Genomic DNA, 13,539 nt, shown 5'->3' with positions numbered 1-13,539 from the left:
CTCTTCTCTGTCCCTGCCCCTGCGAATGTGCACACGCCCCCTTGGGCCCTGCCCCTTCGTCACCTTGCCCCGGGCCCATTCACGGTCAACCTCTCCACGTGATACCAGGCATGGGGACCACTGGCTTTCTTTCCATCTCTGCAGCAGTGGATAAGGAGCTGGGTGCCAGCCCCTTTCCCCCCTCCAGCCTCGTGGACTGAGAGTTCTGTTTTCCTAAGTGAGCCCAGGAAAAAGAGTATACGGGTCACACGTGGGGCCTCTAGAGCCAAGTAGGTGAGGGTTAACTGCTGGTTCTAGAACTTTGTAGCAGTGTGACTTTGCTAAAGTTGTCACCCCTCACAGTGCCTTGGTTTCCTCATCTGTAAAATGGGGCTAAAGCTCCTACCTTATAGGTTGTCATAAGGTCTACACGAGATAACGTAAGGTGCTAAGTGCAGTTCTGAGCGGCAGATAAGCGTTCAGTGAAAGTTAGCTATTATTTTTCTTATTGCTATTTTATGATGAAGAAATTTGGGCAGAAGCCAGGCTAGCTGGAGTCCAGAGAAGTGGCTGGTTGCTGTAGAGGTGGCCCAGCATGGTGTCGGCTGCCTCTCCCCTGGGCCAGTCCAGCGCTTTGCAGGTCTCCGGCAGGCTGTCAGCACCCTAGACTGGGTCCTTAAGAGGACATGGGAGAGAGTGACATCAGAATCTCCCAGAGCAGCCCGGGGGGGGGGGTCCCAGAGAAGTTGCTCCAGGAGGGACCACCCCCAACTGACGGACCTGCTTTGTATTAAAAGCTCCTGTGTCTGAGACGGGGATCAAGAGGGTTCTGCCCCCAGTGGCCCCCTAATCAGGACAAGCCAGTGAGGACACGTCAGGGGTATATAGACAGCTAATCCTCTCCTGGCTAATCCACTTACTCCTTTCCTGTTGCTTAGAGTTTTCCTGACTTTCGAGGGCAGTGGGGCCAACTTTGTGCCCGCAGAGTTTGATGGCCTCTTGGCTCTTGGCCAGAGACACCTGGAAGCTGGATTCAAGACGGCAAGTCGTCACATCCTTTTCCAACTTCGGTGTGTGTGTGCGTAAGCACGCGTGTGCATGTGAGTGTGCACACTCTTCACAGTAGGCCAGAGCCCAGCTGATAGCTCTGAGTCTCTGGCCTCGGTGGCACCAGCTCTCCTACCCGGCGCGAATCCTTGCTGGCTCTGTCTTAGCTGATAGTACATTCAAAACCTAATTGTTATCTCAGCAGAGTAACTCCATTATTCATCCTGACACCGTCCCCCGTTAGCTGTTTGTTGCAGTGATGTTATATTAATGAGGCCTGCAAATAAATGAACGGGGAGATCAGAGCGCTGACTCGTTTCTCAGGAAAGCTGGCTGACGTATTTATTTATTTGTTAGGAACTTTGCAGCGAGTCTTCCTGGCCCTGGGCAGGTGGCTTTTGGCTTTTCCTGCAGAGATTTGGTGCAGCCTTACAGATAAATGCTTGTAAATGTCCAACTCCCTGAACAACTTCACAAATGCATTCACAACAGAAGAGTCCAGGGTGGGGGTTGGAAGTCTCCTTTAAATTATTTGGGCAAACGGAGAACAGAAGGAACGCAAGAACAATGGATCATCTCAGACAAATATTGTCTCAACTATTACTTGGGCTTGGTTTTAGAGAAGATGTACATGGTTTTCTACATTCGCTTTTCTTTCCCAGGGACACACACCTAAGACAGTGGTAAAGAGAATTTGTCCTCCCTGAGCGTGAGCCAGTGAGGGGACTGGGTACGCCAGTGACACGGAAAAATTCACAAAGTAAAATCTACGATGTGGTCAGTGGAGAGATGACTGCAAAAGCACCAGTGTGCCCTTACGGGGCGACGCGGCAGGGGACTTAGACACACACAGGGATATTCTCCGGTACCCAGACGGTGACGGGTTCCTGGTCAATCCCTGAGGACCCCAACACCGGAGATGGGTCCCTGGCGTTTCAAGCCAGCTTTGTTTATTCTTCACCGTGATCTCTACTGTCACCCGCAGGTGCGAGCCACCTGGCCTCCTTCCTCTGGGCTCTCATCCAGCTGCGATGCTTGGAAAGAAAGAACCACCAGGCTCGGTCATTTCCTGCTTTCATCTCAGCCACCGTCCCGCTGACAGGCACCATCAGAGACCAATGAAATCAAGTCTGATAACTCTCATAAACATACGCAATTAAAGTCACCTCCATCCCGTACAGGTAAGAAGGAGTCACCCTAAGTTTAAACACACCCCAAAATGCACTTCCTGCCCCCTCACCACTCATAGGATCAAGTGCAGACCTAATGATGTGTAGGAAGACAGGTTATCTTAAGGCTCAACACAAAGGGTAGCCAGTGCTCCCAGTTTTTCTGGCATCTCCTGAGGCCTTCCAAGAGAATTCCAAGATATTTTTGGTACACTTGGGGTGGAGTGAGGCGGAAGAGCGTATAGCCAGGGAAGATCCCTTTATCCCTCTGACCAAGACAGGCGGTGTGTGTGGTGGGGAAAGTCTGCATTCTGGAGTCGGAAGGTCCTGGTTTTGAGTTTGCTCTGCCACTAACCAAATGGGTGACTTTGGGCAAATTATTTACTTCCCTAAGCACTGTTTCCTCAACTCTTAAATGAAGATAATCGTAGGTATCTTGAAGGATTGTTAGGATGAGTTGATACGCAAAGGTCCTGGGGCACAGTCGAGCCTGGCTGTTATTATTAATACTCCCAGAACTAGGATATGGATCATCTGTTTGGGTCCCTGGCCTGAGGTAAGTGTCCTCATTAGCTGTCAAGACCTTGATCCCCGGTGCTACCCTCTTTCGAAACGGGAGACGAAAGCAAAGGGTGTAGATTAGAACTTTCTGTCTTAGGCCCTTTGGAGGAAGCAGAGTGGCCTTCAGGACAAGCAGATGCCAGCCTCTTCCAGGTGGCTCATGTTGAGGGATAGGCTGGGGCTTTGCAGCGAGAGGCTGCAGCCCCTGCCTCCCCTCCCAGACCTCGCCTATCCATGCGCTAACTTCCAAGGCCAGCACAGCACATGGTATTCAGTAGTCGCTCATCACATGAGGATTTATTTACTGCAATGCTCTGTTAGGTGTTGAATTTTATCCTCCTCAAACTCAAGTGAAAACCCTAGTTCCTGTTACCTCAGGAAGTGACGTATTTGGAGACAGGTACTTTCCAGAGGCAATCGGGTTCAAATGAGGTCACTAGTGTGGGCCCTAATCCAATATGGCTGAAATCCTTATTTAAACAAATAAAAAAAAAATAGAGACAGACACAAGAAGGAATGTCATGAGAAGATGCAAGCAGAGATGTAGACGATGTGTTTACAGGCCAAGGAGTGCCAAGACCACCACAAGCCCCCAGAAGCAGGGGAGGGGGCACGGAGCAGATTTTCCTCACGGCCCTGAGAGGGAGCCCACCTCCAGCACCCGGACCCGGGACTCCAGCCTCCAGAACCGTGACACAATTGGTTTCTGCTGTTGAAGCCACCCAGTTGGGGGTGCTCTGTCCCCGCGGCCCTCGCCGACCAACGTACCCACTTGGAGTGGAGACCTCTGTCACCTGAGCTCTAGATCCCCTTGAACCTTCCTAAATTTTTCTTCCCAATTACATACTCGGTCTCTTTCCCCTTTCTGCCCAATTCTCCCCTTCGCAGCTTCTCCGAAAATGCTTCTTCTGAGCCTTCCTTTCTAGGGGGTGGCTTGCGATGTCCTCGCCTTTGGGGTCCTGGCAGGTCTGGAGGCGCAGCAACGGGGTGGGCCAGGCACGTCGCGGGCTTTCCCGAACCTCTGCGCGTCTCCTGTTCCTGGGGTTGAACAGGTGACATGTGCACAGACGCCAGGATGACGGTGAGGACGAGAGCAGCTTGGGATGCCTCCCACGGGGGACAGCATCATTATCACACCACGGGCTGACTGGGAAGGAGCAGACGCTGGGTCCTGAGGGGGTCTCTAACCTGAAGTTTATGTAAACTGGGAAATTCGGGAGGCTATAAGACTTGTCCTACATGAAGCTGTCACAGGAGACGGGTCTCTCGGGGTGGGCTTGGTTGCCATGGACACAGTTGGGTAAGAAAGGGTTAAGGAGGAACACAGCGGTCCGGTCGGCTCAACTCAGCTGGAGCCCACTCCTTTTCCTAAAGCAGGACTCACTTGAGGTCATCTCGTTGATTTCCAGGCCCCTGAACAGGGCAGTGCCCGTTCGGGTCCCCACTGGTTTCCAGCATTGAGAATTCTGCTGTCTCCAACAGACACCACAAGGCCGTCCTAGAATCCTTCCCCTTTTCACCCTTCCAGAAGGATCTTCGTCGTAAATGGCTCCTGCACATGGGCCTGCACATTTGCAGGCACACATCTGCAAGGACACACATTTGCAAGGCAACGGCCAGAGACAAGGGGGGAGGAACATATAGAAGGGCCTGGGTCTCACAGAATACGGATTATTAAGAGATTAAAAGAGTAAAAGATCTGTGCCAATGTCAAGGAAGTAGCCCAGGAAGCTACGGTAAGGAAAAGGAGCTGATTGTTCTTCAAAGTTACTTTTAGCAAAGGATACCTTTTTGGTAAGAGATGCCACAGACACACATGAGGCTGCTTCTTTCCCATTACTGGTGACATTATCTTCGATCACCTCGTATAGGTAGTGTCTACCAGCTTTCTTCTCTGTAAAGTTACTATTTTTTCTTGTTGTAATTAGTACATACCTTGGGAGGCGATGGCTCAAGACGGCCGACATCCTATTTTTCACCCTACTTTCATTCACCAATTCATTGGCCTTTTTTCCTGAAATAATTATTACCGTGAATTTTGCCAACTGATGATTTTCTATTTCCCTAAGTCCTTTTACATGTTTCAGTTAGACTTCTAATATGAAGAAGAGTTTCCTTTCTCCCCCGTTAATTGTTTATTTATATCAATAAGGACCACAGATTCTGATCTTATTCTATTGCTAAAGTCAACTAGTATCATTATGTATTTTCTTGCACAGACGGGCCCAGATTTGGCCCCTGGGGCCAAATCAAGTTGGTTCCTGTGCCCTTTTGACATGTATTCCACTTTTTTTTTTTTTTTAGTACTCCTTGCCAACAATATATACCCTAAATTAAATCATAAGGAGATATTAACCATACCCAAATTGAGGGATATTCTACAAAACAACTGTCCCGTACTCTTCAACAGTATCAAGGTCATGAAAGACAAAGAAAGACTGAGAATTAGAGCACTGAGGAAACATGATAACAGAATGTCACATGTGACCCTGGATTGGATCCTGGACAATCAGTGGGGCAACTGGCAAAATGTAAATCAGGCATGTATATTACATGGCATTATTGTATGAATGTTAATTTCCTGATTTGGATAATTGCACTGCGGTTATGTAAGATGTTAATTTTGGAGAATCTGGGTGAAGGGTATATGAAAGTTCTTTGGACTATTTCTGTACCTTTTTATAAGTCTAAAATTATTTCAAAACTGAAAAGTTAAGAAAAAATTGAAGATGACTTTTACAGGGGAAGGAGGGTAGGCTGAGGGAAGGAGACACAAAATGAAAGAAAATATTCCTGATAATAGTGAATACGATATTCCAGGCCTGGATCCTCCCTGCTACATGTCCCGTCCAGAATGATGTCCCCCTGCGTGGTTTGAGACACAGCAGGGATTTGTCTCTCCTTTTCCCCAAAGAGTATCTTTCATTTCTCTATAGCTTCTGTTTGAAAAAAACGCCAACAGGAGACCCCACTGCTTGGGGCCTCCAACTCCTGCTGTTACGTTCACTGGGAAAATCAATTACAGCCTAATTACCTCAGGGGGTTAATTAGCATCATGTAGCTTGGGTGTCCTTTGTGAAGGGAGCAGCCCGTCAGTCCCCGGTCAGTGAGCAGGGGCAGCACCGAGGCAGAGATTTCCCAGGGAGAAGCCTGCCTCAGGGCTGGGAAGGCGCCCCTGCCAGTCGGGGAGTAGACGGGACGGCAGCAGCCAGGGTTAGAGGAGGTGAGAGGTGCTGATGGAAGCGAGTCCCTGCCTAATTTGAGCTCCCCTGTACCACAGGCGCAGAGACGCAGAGACGCAGAGACGCAGAGACGGACAACGGCAGCTGCACGATTTACAGGGCGGAACATGTTCTCAGGCCAGCAGTTGCTGGAAATCACTAGAATCAGGGAGAAGGCAAGGAGCCCTGAGAAGCTCAAGGAGCCGGCTGTCTGAGGGCAGAGGCTGGGGCACCACCAACCAGAAGTTCCTGTAAGCCCTTGCCCAGAGAGGTAAGGACACGGGATGGAGCCAGTGGGCACTATCACGGTCGTGCCCAAGACAGAAACAAAACTGAGGAAGCCCGATGCTCGACGACAGCGTCTACACCGTCACAGCATCTTCCCACCAGGATGACTGAGAACCTAGGTGGTGCCAGACACAGTGCTGTGCTTTCCCTGGGGCACGCCGCCACGTGGGTGGATGGCATCTGCCTGGTCTACGTCAGCTAGGAAGGAAGGTTGGCTCTCAAGGAAGAGGACACCTTGCTTCCTGTTCCACATCACTTGGGCAAATCAGAGACTTTACAAATGGCTCTATAAGGAAATAAATCTGGACTTAGATACTGGCTCTGCCACTTATCTGGGGCAACCACTCTACTCCTCTGAGCCTCATTCTCTTCATCTGTAAAATGGAGGTGAGACTATATGCCTCCCATGGTAGCCACGGGATTAAACGAGACAGCGCCTAGCACCCTAAAGAAACACTTACTCCATCTTCAACCATCTGTAGGTTAGCAACACTCATTTGATCTTGAGGGGTGTCCTTCTACTGATCTGGAGTTTCAACATGGTCGCAGGGATGCGCCAGGAACTGCTCAATACCCCGTGACATAGGCGAGGACCCAAGGTGCTTTCTGCGGCTAATAAGGACAACGAGCCGGGGAAAAAGGGCAGCGAATCCCACTCAGGGAAGAGGCAGGAAAGGAGCAGCCTGTCGCTGCTTTCTTAAATGAGCAGACCACAGTGCTACCTGCCCAGGCCTTCTTCACTCCTCATCACCCTAAAGGAATGTGCAATAAGTTTCAAACCACGAGTGACAGTCGGTGAATAGGGAGCCGCGAAGAGTGATGAACGCGTAATGCACCCAAAGTTAAATACAACTGTTCCTCTCCCAGGCCATTCAAACCCCGAGCAGCTGCATTTTCATCCGCATCATCTATTCATCTTCCTTCGCAATTTGCTATTCAAGAAGCATCACTTTTTCCCCCCCAGGATAATTAATTACCTATTTCCTTCCATTAAAATGCACAAACAAATTGGGACAGGGAGTAAATCCTGGGAAACGGCACCGTGGCCAATGTAGCGCCTGCCTTGACTTTCTTCTTCCGTGTTCAACTTTGCAACTCTGAGCTAATTGCAGCTCCCCAAATCGCATTTCTGCTGAGAAGAGCTAAGCCTGCTCTCTAAAACGTGCACCCATCAGGCAGCCAATTTCCCGTCCCCACCTGGCTCTGCCCGCCTGGCAGTGGGGGCTGGGCTGGCTCTGCCTCCCTTGTGTGCACGTGCACACGACGTGCACGCACATTCAGGCACTGGCCCGAGGACACATATCCAGAGGCTTGTCATTTGGGCCTGGACACGGGCCATCGTGGCGCCCAAGAGAGGCTTCCCACACCCCACATTAAGTGCTCTACACTTACAATTCTTCCATTTGAACTCCTCTTCCGCTACCCCCCGCCCCCACCCCCACCCCGGGCCGGCGCCTGGCCATCCCTCCCCGCTCTGGGAACTTGCTGGACTCACCTCGGTGATTTGGGGGTTGGAGCACTTGACGTTGTGGCTGGACCAGTCGAGCCAGGGGCTGGAGAGGCTGGCGCAGTGGGGCTGGAGGGTGCACCTGCGCTCGCCGCTGCACCAGCCGCACTCGAACTTCCGGTCGGCCTTCAGGCAGAGGCCGCAGCTCTCCCGCTGGGCCGCACACTTGTAGAGGTGGACTGTCAAGACAGGGGGTGACACGACGGGATTCGGGAGTGCTCTCACAGCCGGGCCTCTTCTTGGAGGCAAGACAGAAACCGCCCCCCAGCACAGATAACACCAACGATCACCATTATCATCTCAAGAATCACTGATGGCGGATTAATACTAAACTGAGCCTCATAGTGGCTGAAAGGGACTATAGAAAATGTTATTTAAGAGTTCTGGCTCCGGACCGAATTGTGTCAGGGCTTTGATCGTGGCGTCACCACATTCCGTGACACAACGTAAACTCCTTGAACCTTGTCCACTTAATGTGTGATGGAGGGGGGGGGTGATCGTTGCTTTTTTGTGAGGTTTGACTGGGGTGCTGTGTATTAAGTGCTTGGCACAGCGCTTTAACATACCTGATGTGGCACACACACTTATTCTCTCTTCTGTGAAAGTTACACTACATTCTTATGCACTGTCTTTCTTACTCACGTGTGGCCCTCATCACAACAGGTAAGGACTCATTTCCCCATTTCAGATACAAACGAAGCTCCAAGAGGTATATCACGACTCTGGAAGCTTCCTAAGATTAGGGCCCCAAGCTGGGGTTCTGATATTCCAACTCTGTGGGCGGCTAGACTGTAGAGCCTGAGAAGAGAGAGGCATCCCGCCCATACTCTGGGACCTGGCTGGTCTGGGAGAGAGGTCAGCCCGTCTTCAAGGAAGACCGGGGGGCCTGCAAAGTACAGGCAGAACTGACGAGGAGAGAAAGTCCACCCAGTCCTGTTCCTGGTCCCCAGAGAGGACAACCTGGCTGCGTAACAGGTCACTTTGGGAATCCGCAGACCTGCCTTTGCTTTCGTCTCTTACTGATTTAGAAGCCCTGGACCGGCCAGTCAGCAGAAATGTGTTTTGGGAGCCTGGGGCTCAGCTGTTGCCTGCTGATGTTTTGAATTCAGAATCTTGAGTAGAATGCTCAGAGACTCATTTTCAACGCTCCTGGTCAAGCAGACATAAGCTTTCAGGACTGGGGCTTGAGTGCCTGTGTTGGAGGTCAGGTTCAGGCCCCAGGGGAGGGGCATTTTTTACTCCTCTAGTCCTCATCTCCCTCTGTGATCCCAGCTGTGGGGAATACATTCAAACATCCTCATGCCCGCGGCTTCTTACGGTGAAGTGCGGGGAACGGGACTCTTCAAGTGAACCACGACGTGGTGAGCATTTATTAACGTGCACAAATGGTCCACATCTAACACCTCATTTGGTCTTCATGATGACCCCAGAAGGAGGGCGTCCCTTCCTGCCTTTCCCAGATGAGGAAATTGGGATCAAGGCAGGGACAGTAAATAGTCTGAGTTCATCCCTCACTAAGTGAAAATGCCAGGAGTTTGAATCCTGCTTTCTCGGATTCTAGAACCCAAGTCTGTACACACCATGGCCTTCTCCACCCAACACGGTGCACAGCTTCCAGAAACACTGGGCTCTAGGAGGGATGAACGTGGAGATGGCAGTGCCCGCACACTCCCAAGGTGTTGAGTGCCACCAGGGAGGGTTCTGATGAGAGAGCTTGGATGTGGCTGTTTTCTTCTAAGCTCCAGGTGCAAAGCCAACCTCTGGGAACTAAGCCCGGATCCTCAGCAGGGAGAATGTCTATCTCTCAGCAGTGAGGAAATTTGGCCTGGGTATTGAGAAGTAGAACAGAAATCTCCCTGGTTCCATTTCTTTCTCCCAGCCAAAGTGGTATCGATTTCCATGACAGCCTGTGGGTGGGGGCCTCTGGTGGCCCTGGTCCCCTCTCTGCACCCACGGGCGACCGTCAGGCTGACGGAGAAGCTGGGGCAGCCCTAGCTACTTGAAGTGTAGTGAGATGTGGCTCATGGTAAGGGAGAGGGGTCTCGGGGGGAGAAGGCTTCACGTCCTACGGTGGTCTGAACCACTGGAAGGACAGTGGTCTGTCTGGTCAAGCACTCTGAGATTGGATAGCCTTGCTTTGGATCCTGGCTCTAACTTTCTGGGATTCAGCCTATTTTTTTTTCTTTCCTTTTTCCGTTTTACGGAGGTATAACTGACAAAGAGAAATCGTAAGATATTTAAAGTTATCATACCATACCGTAATGATTGGAAACACATATACATAGTGAAAGGGATCCTCCCACCTAGCTAATTAGCATACCCCTCACCCTACACATACATAGAGAGAGAGCAATTACAAATATGTATTTAGGTTTTACTCTCTTAGCAAATTGCAATTATACAAAGCATTGCTCTCAACTACAGACACCATGGTTTCCACTAGGTTCCTCAGACTTTGATCACCTTAGAGCTGAAAGTCTGCACCCTTTTACCAACCTCTTTATTTCCTCCCCACCCCCGGCAACCCCTTTCCTATCCTCTTCGTGAATTCGACTTTTTTTTTTTTTTTTTTTAAGATTTCACTTATTTGTCTTAACAGTCTGGAATGCTTCGTGAATTTTCCCATCATCCTGCTCAGGGGCCGTGCTACTCTGCGCACCTGTCTGATTTCAGTATATGTGCTGCCGAGGCGAGCACTTTGGTCCATTTCTTAGCCTCTTTGGGTCTCAAGTTTCCTTATCTGTAAAATGAGATTCATACTAGTACAAACATCTCAGGGCTGTTACGATTAAGGGAAATAATCCCCCCCAATCGCGTAGTGGATGCCTCCCCACCGCAAGCACTCACAATATCGGAGTCGCCTTTGTCACTCTTGAGAGCAGGGTGGCATGTTGATATTTGCCGTGTGGCGGGTACGGCTGGCTACATGGGAGGAGCTGCCCAAGAGTTTATAGGGCCATAAATAAGGGTGGTCCTCATGGAGTGTCCTTCTCAGGTCAGCCCAGCTCCGCCCTGAGCTTCCTGGCACTGTACCCCCTACCCACCTCGGGACCAGGGCAGCAGCCTTAGAAACCTTTGTGCAGCGAAGGACCAAGGACAGGGGAACCAGACCCGAACTGGAAACAGAATCTCTATTTCTCTGGAAACTGGCAGGACATTCCTGCTTGCTGCTCTCCTAGGTCAGGTTCTACAGACACTTCAAAGTCTCTGGGAGCCGAAGAGAAAAATGCGATGAGCCGGCAGCTGCCTGGCGGATGCTCTGGTTGTAATAAAACAGGGTTCCCAACAGGACTCCTTTGATGGCTCCAAATGTTGCTTTAGGATCCTCTGAAGAGTTCCGCTGACAGAGGGAGTGTATTATTCATGGCACCGCGGCTGGCTGGCTCTGATCCCTCCAGCCCCGGTCTTTCCCGGGGTCACGAAAAGATCAAAAAACTCTGCCCGGAAGTAGCCGCTCACCTTTCAGGTCCTGCGGGTTGTCGATGATGAAATTGCCATTCCACACGACGGCGAAGTCCACAGCCAGGTTGCTGATGTCCATCCCGTCGTACTGGTACTGCGGGGAGAGGGGCAGAGGGCACATGGCTTGTGAGGTTCCCTATCACACGGGGTTGCTGGCATCTCGGGGGACCAGGACTACGGCAGGAAAGAAACCAGGGATTCTGGCTCCCTCTGGGCTGAGGAAGGAGCAAAGGGAGAATCAGGGGAACCCCTTCTGCCGCTCGAATTATCCCTATGGCGCCCTCCCCGACTCCCAGTCACTAATGCCAACAGGATCCAGCCCAAACCCCTTAGTTTGGTGTTCGGTGCCCCCTATAATCCAAATCCAAGCTTACTTCTCTTCCACTGCCCTCCTGCAGCAATCTTTGATGCCTGTCTCCAAACACACCTGCCCCGGCACCTCTCTGGCCCTTTTCAGTTCACATCTTGTGAAGAATGCCTCTCTCTCCCTACAGCCTCCACCCTTCAACTTGCCTGTATTCTTCGGGTCCAGCCCACACTCGCCTTCCCCAGGTGCTTGCTCTGACATCCCTGCCGGCCCTTCCCCACCCTCTCTGTCCCCTGGCATTGCCAGTCCCTGTCTCTGTCTTCCCAAGAGCTTGTCTGCCTCTTCACATACAAGTCCGGTCTCTGCAGCAAGTTCACGTACTGCTCTGTGAACCCCACCAGGGTCCTGAGGAGAGCATGTGCACAACAGACAGGGGTGCAGCGGTGGAGGGGGGCTGGGCACCGCAGGAGGCTCCTGGCTGCACTTGAGCTTTATTTCGGCCAACAGCCCACCAGGGAAGGTGCTCAGAGCTTCTGGTCACAGATCTGATCAGCCCGACCATTAAAGGCTCAAGCTGTAGCCAGGAGTCCGCTCTGTCTCCCATGCTGGTCCCACGGGGGACTTGTAAGCCCTTCACACGCTTCAGAAATCGGCCCTCTGGTGGCCCAGCCCCTGCCTCTCGGTGAAGAAGACCTCTGGGAATCCCCTTCAGAGACCCGCCCCGCCCTGGCCACTCGGGGCATGTCATGTTACTGTCCGCCCTCTTGACCCCGGCCCTTCCTGCCACCTTCCTCCCTTTGTCCTGTTGCATTTTTTTTTTTTTTTCTCATCCCACCTTCCCCTTGCACTTGGCGGCCTTCCACCGATTACAAATTCTATCAAGCGCCTGTGACCTGGGAATCTGACAGCCGCCTGATAAGAAGCCCAGATTCTCTTTATCTCTCCCAGGCGAATTAGCTTCCCTCAACACCTTTGTCACATCGCCCCCCTCCCCATCTCCAGCTGACCCCCCATAGTCAGAGACAGGAGTTGGCAGATAAAAAGATCTTCTCTGGGCTAGTATTATAATTAAACACCTCGTGCTATCTGTCTGGCATGCAGGATTGGTTTAACCCTTGCTGCTCTGGAAGTTCACCGCTCTCTCCTTCTCCCCTCCCCCCCTCCCCTCGAGCCATTCTATTTCTGCTGAGCTCCTGGCCCAGTTTCCTCTGGGTTATTCCTAAGTGGGGAAGGGGGTTTGCGGTGGAGTCCACCGGCTTTGGCTGAAAGTTCACCGAAGGTCCAGAGGTCTCCTTAAACTCAGAAAGGACACAAAGCTCTCAACTTACGCCATTAGGGCCCGCACAGAACCCCGCCTCCTCTGTCACCATGACCCTGCCCTGCTCTGGTTGAGGGGCGCTAGATGCTTGCACACTCCTCTGTTCCTGGGGCCAGCCTGTGGACCCGGAAGGTTTCTGGGAAAGGGGGGTAGGGTCAGGCCTCGGCATGGGTGTGAGAGAAAGGCCTGCTCCAGGCGGGGCCCGAGCACGAGTCCTCTTACCGAACTGTTCTGGCACTGGACGCTGGAGCTGTTGAAGCGCAGGGCAGGGACCCGGTGGACTGCCCCCTGGATGTTGAGGACACATTCATAGCCTCGCTGGCCCGACTGCGGCTGGGGCAGGTTTCGAGCCTTAAGCGTGATTGGCTTTACCTCCCCGACTGGTATCAGGATTTCCTCCGTGGGCACCAGCTGGGGACAGTCCTGGGGAGCAAGCAGAGAGGTCCCGTCTGTCCTGGCTGACACCTTTCTGAGCCGGGGCAGGAGACGGGACCCGGATGCCCACCCAGACCCTCTCGTGGCCGGGTGGGCTGCCCGCGAGATGGCTGTACCTCATCTCAAGGGTATGGGGGGTCAGCAGGGAAAATAAAATCTATCTCTTAGCTCCTGGGGCTTTGATATTGTCATTCCCTAGCCCACAAGTTGTCCCGGATCTGGTGTGCATGTTACAATTTAGGAAT

At 51.9% G+C, this 13,539-nt stretch overlaps 1 protein-coding gene across 1 annotated transcript in view; it reads right to left on the bottom strand.

The window, feature by feature from the left end:
* PLXNA2 (plexin A2) overlaps positions 1-13,539 on the bottom strand; it is a 208,705-nt gene that overhangs the window by 42,382 nt on the left and 152,784 nt on the right. Inside the window, 3 exon segments of the mRNA XM_003999337.5 lie at positions 7,761-7,951; positions 11,232-11,328; positions 13,082-13,282. Coding sequence (XP_003999386.1) covers positions 7,761-7,951; positions 11,232-11,328; positions 13,082-13,282 — 489 coding nt within the window.

The sequence above is a fragment of the Felis catus genome, chromosome F1, assembly GCF_018350175.1.
Source record: "Felis catus isolate Fca126 chromosome F1, F.catus_Fca126_mat1.0, whole genome shotgun sequence".
NCBI lineage: Eukaryota > Metazoa > Chordata > Mammalia > Carnivora > Felidae > Felis > Felis catus.
Note: the sequence above shows the minus strand (reverse complement) of the source record. Positions and strands in the feature narration are given on the sequence as shown.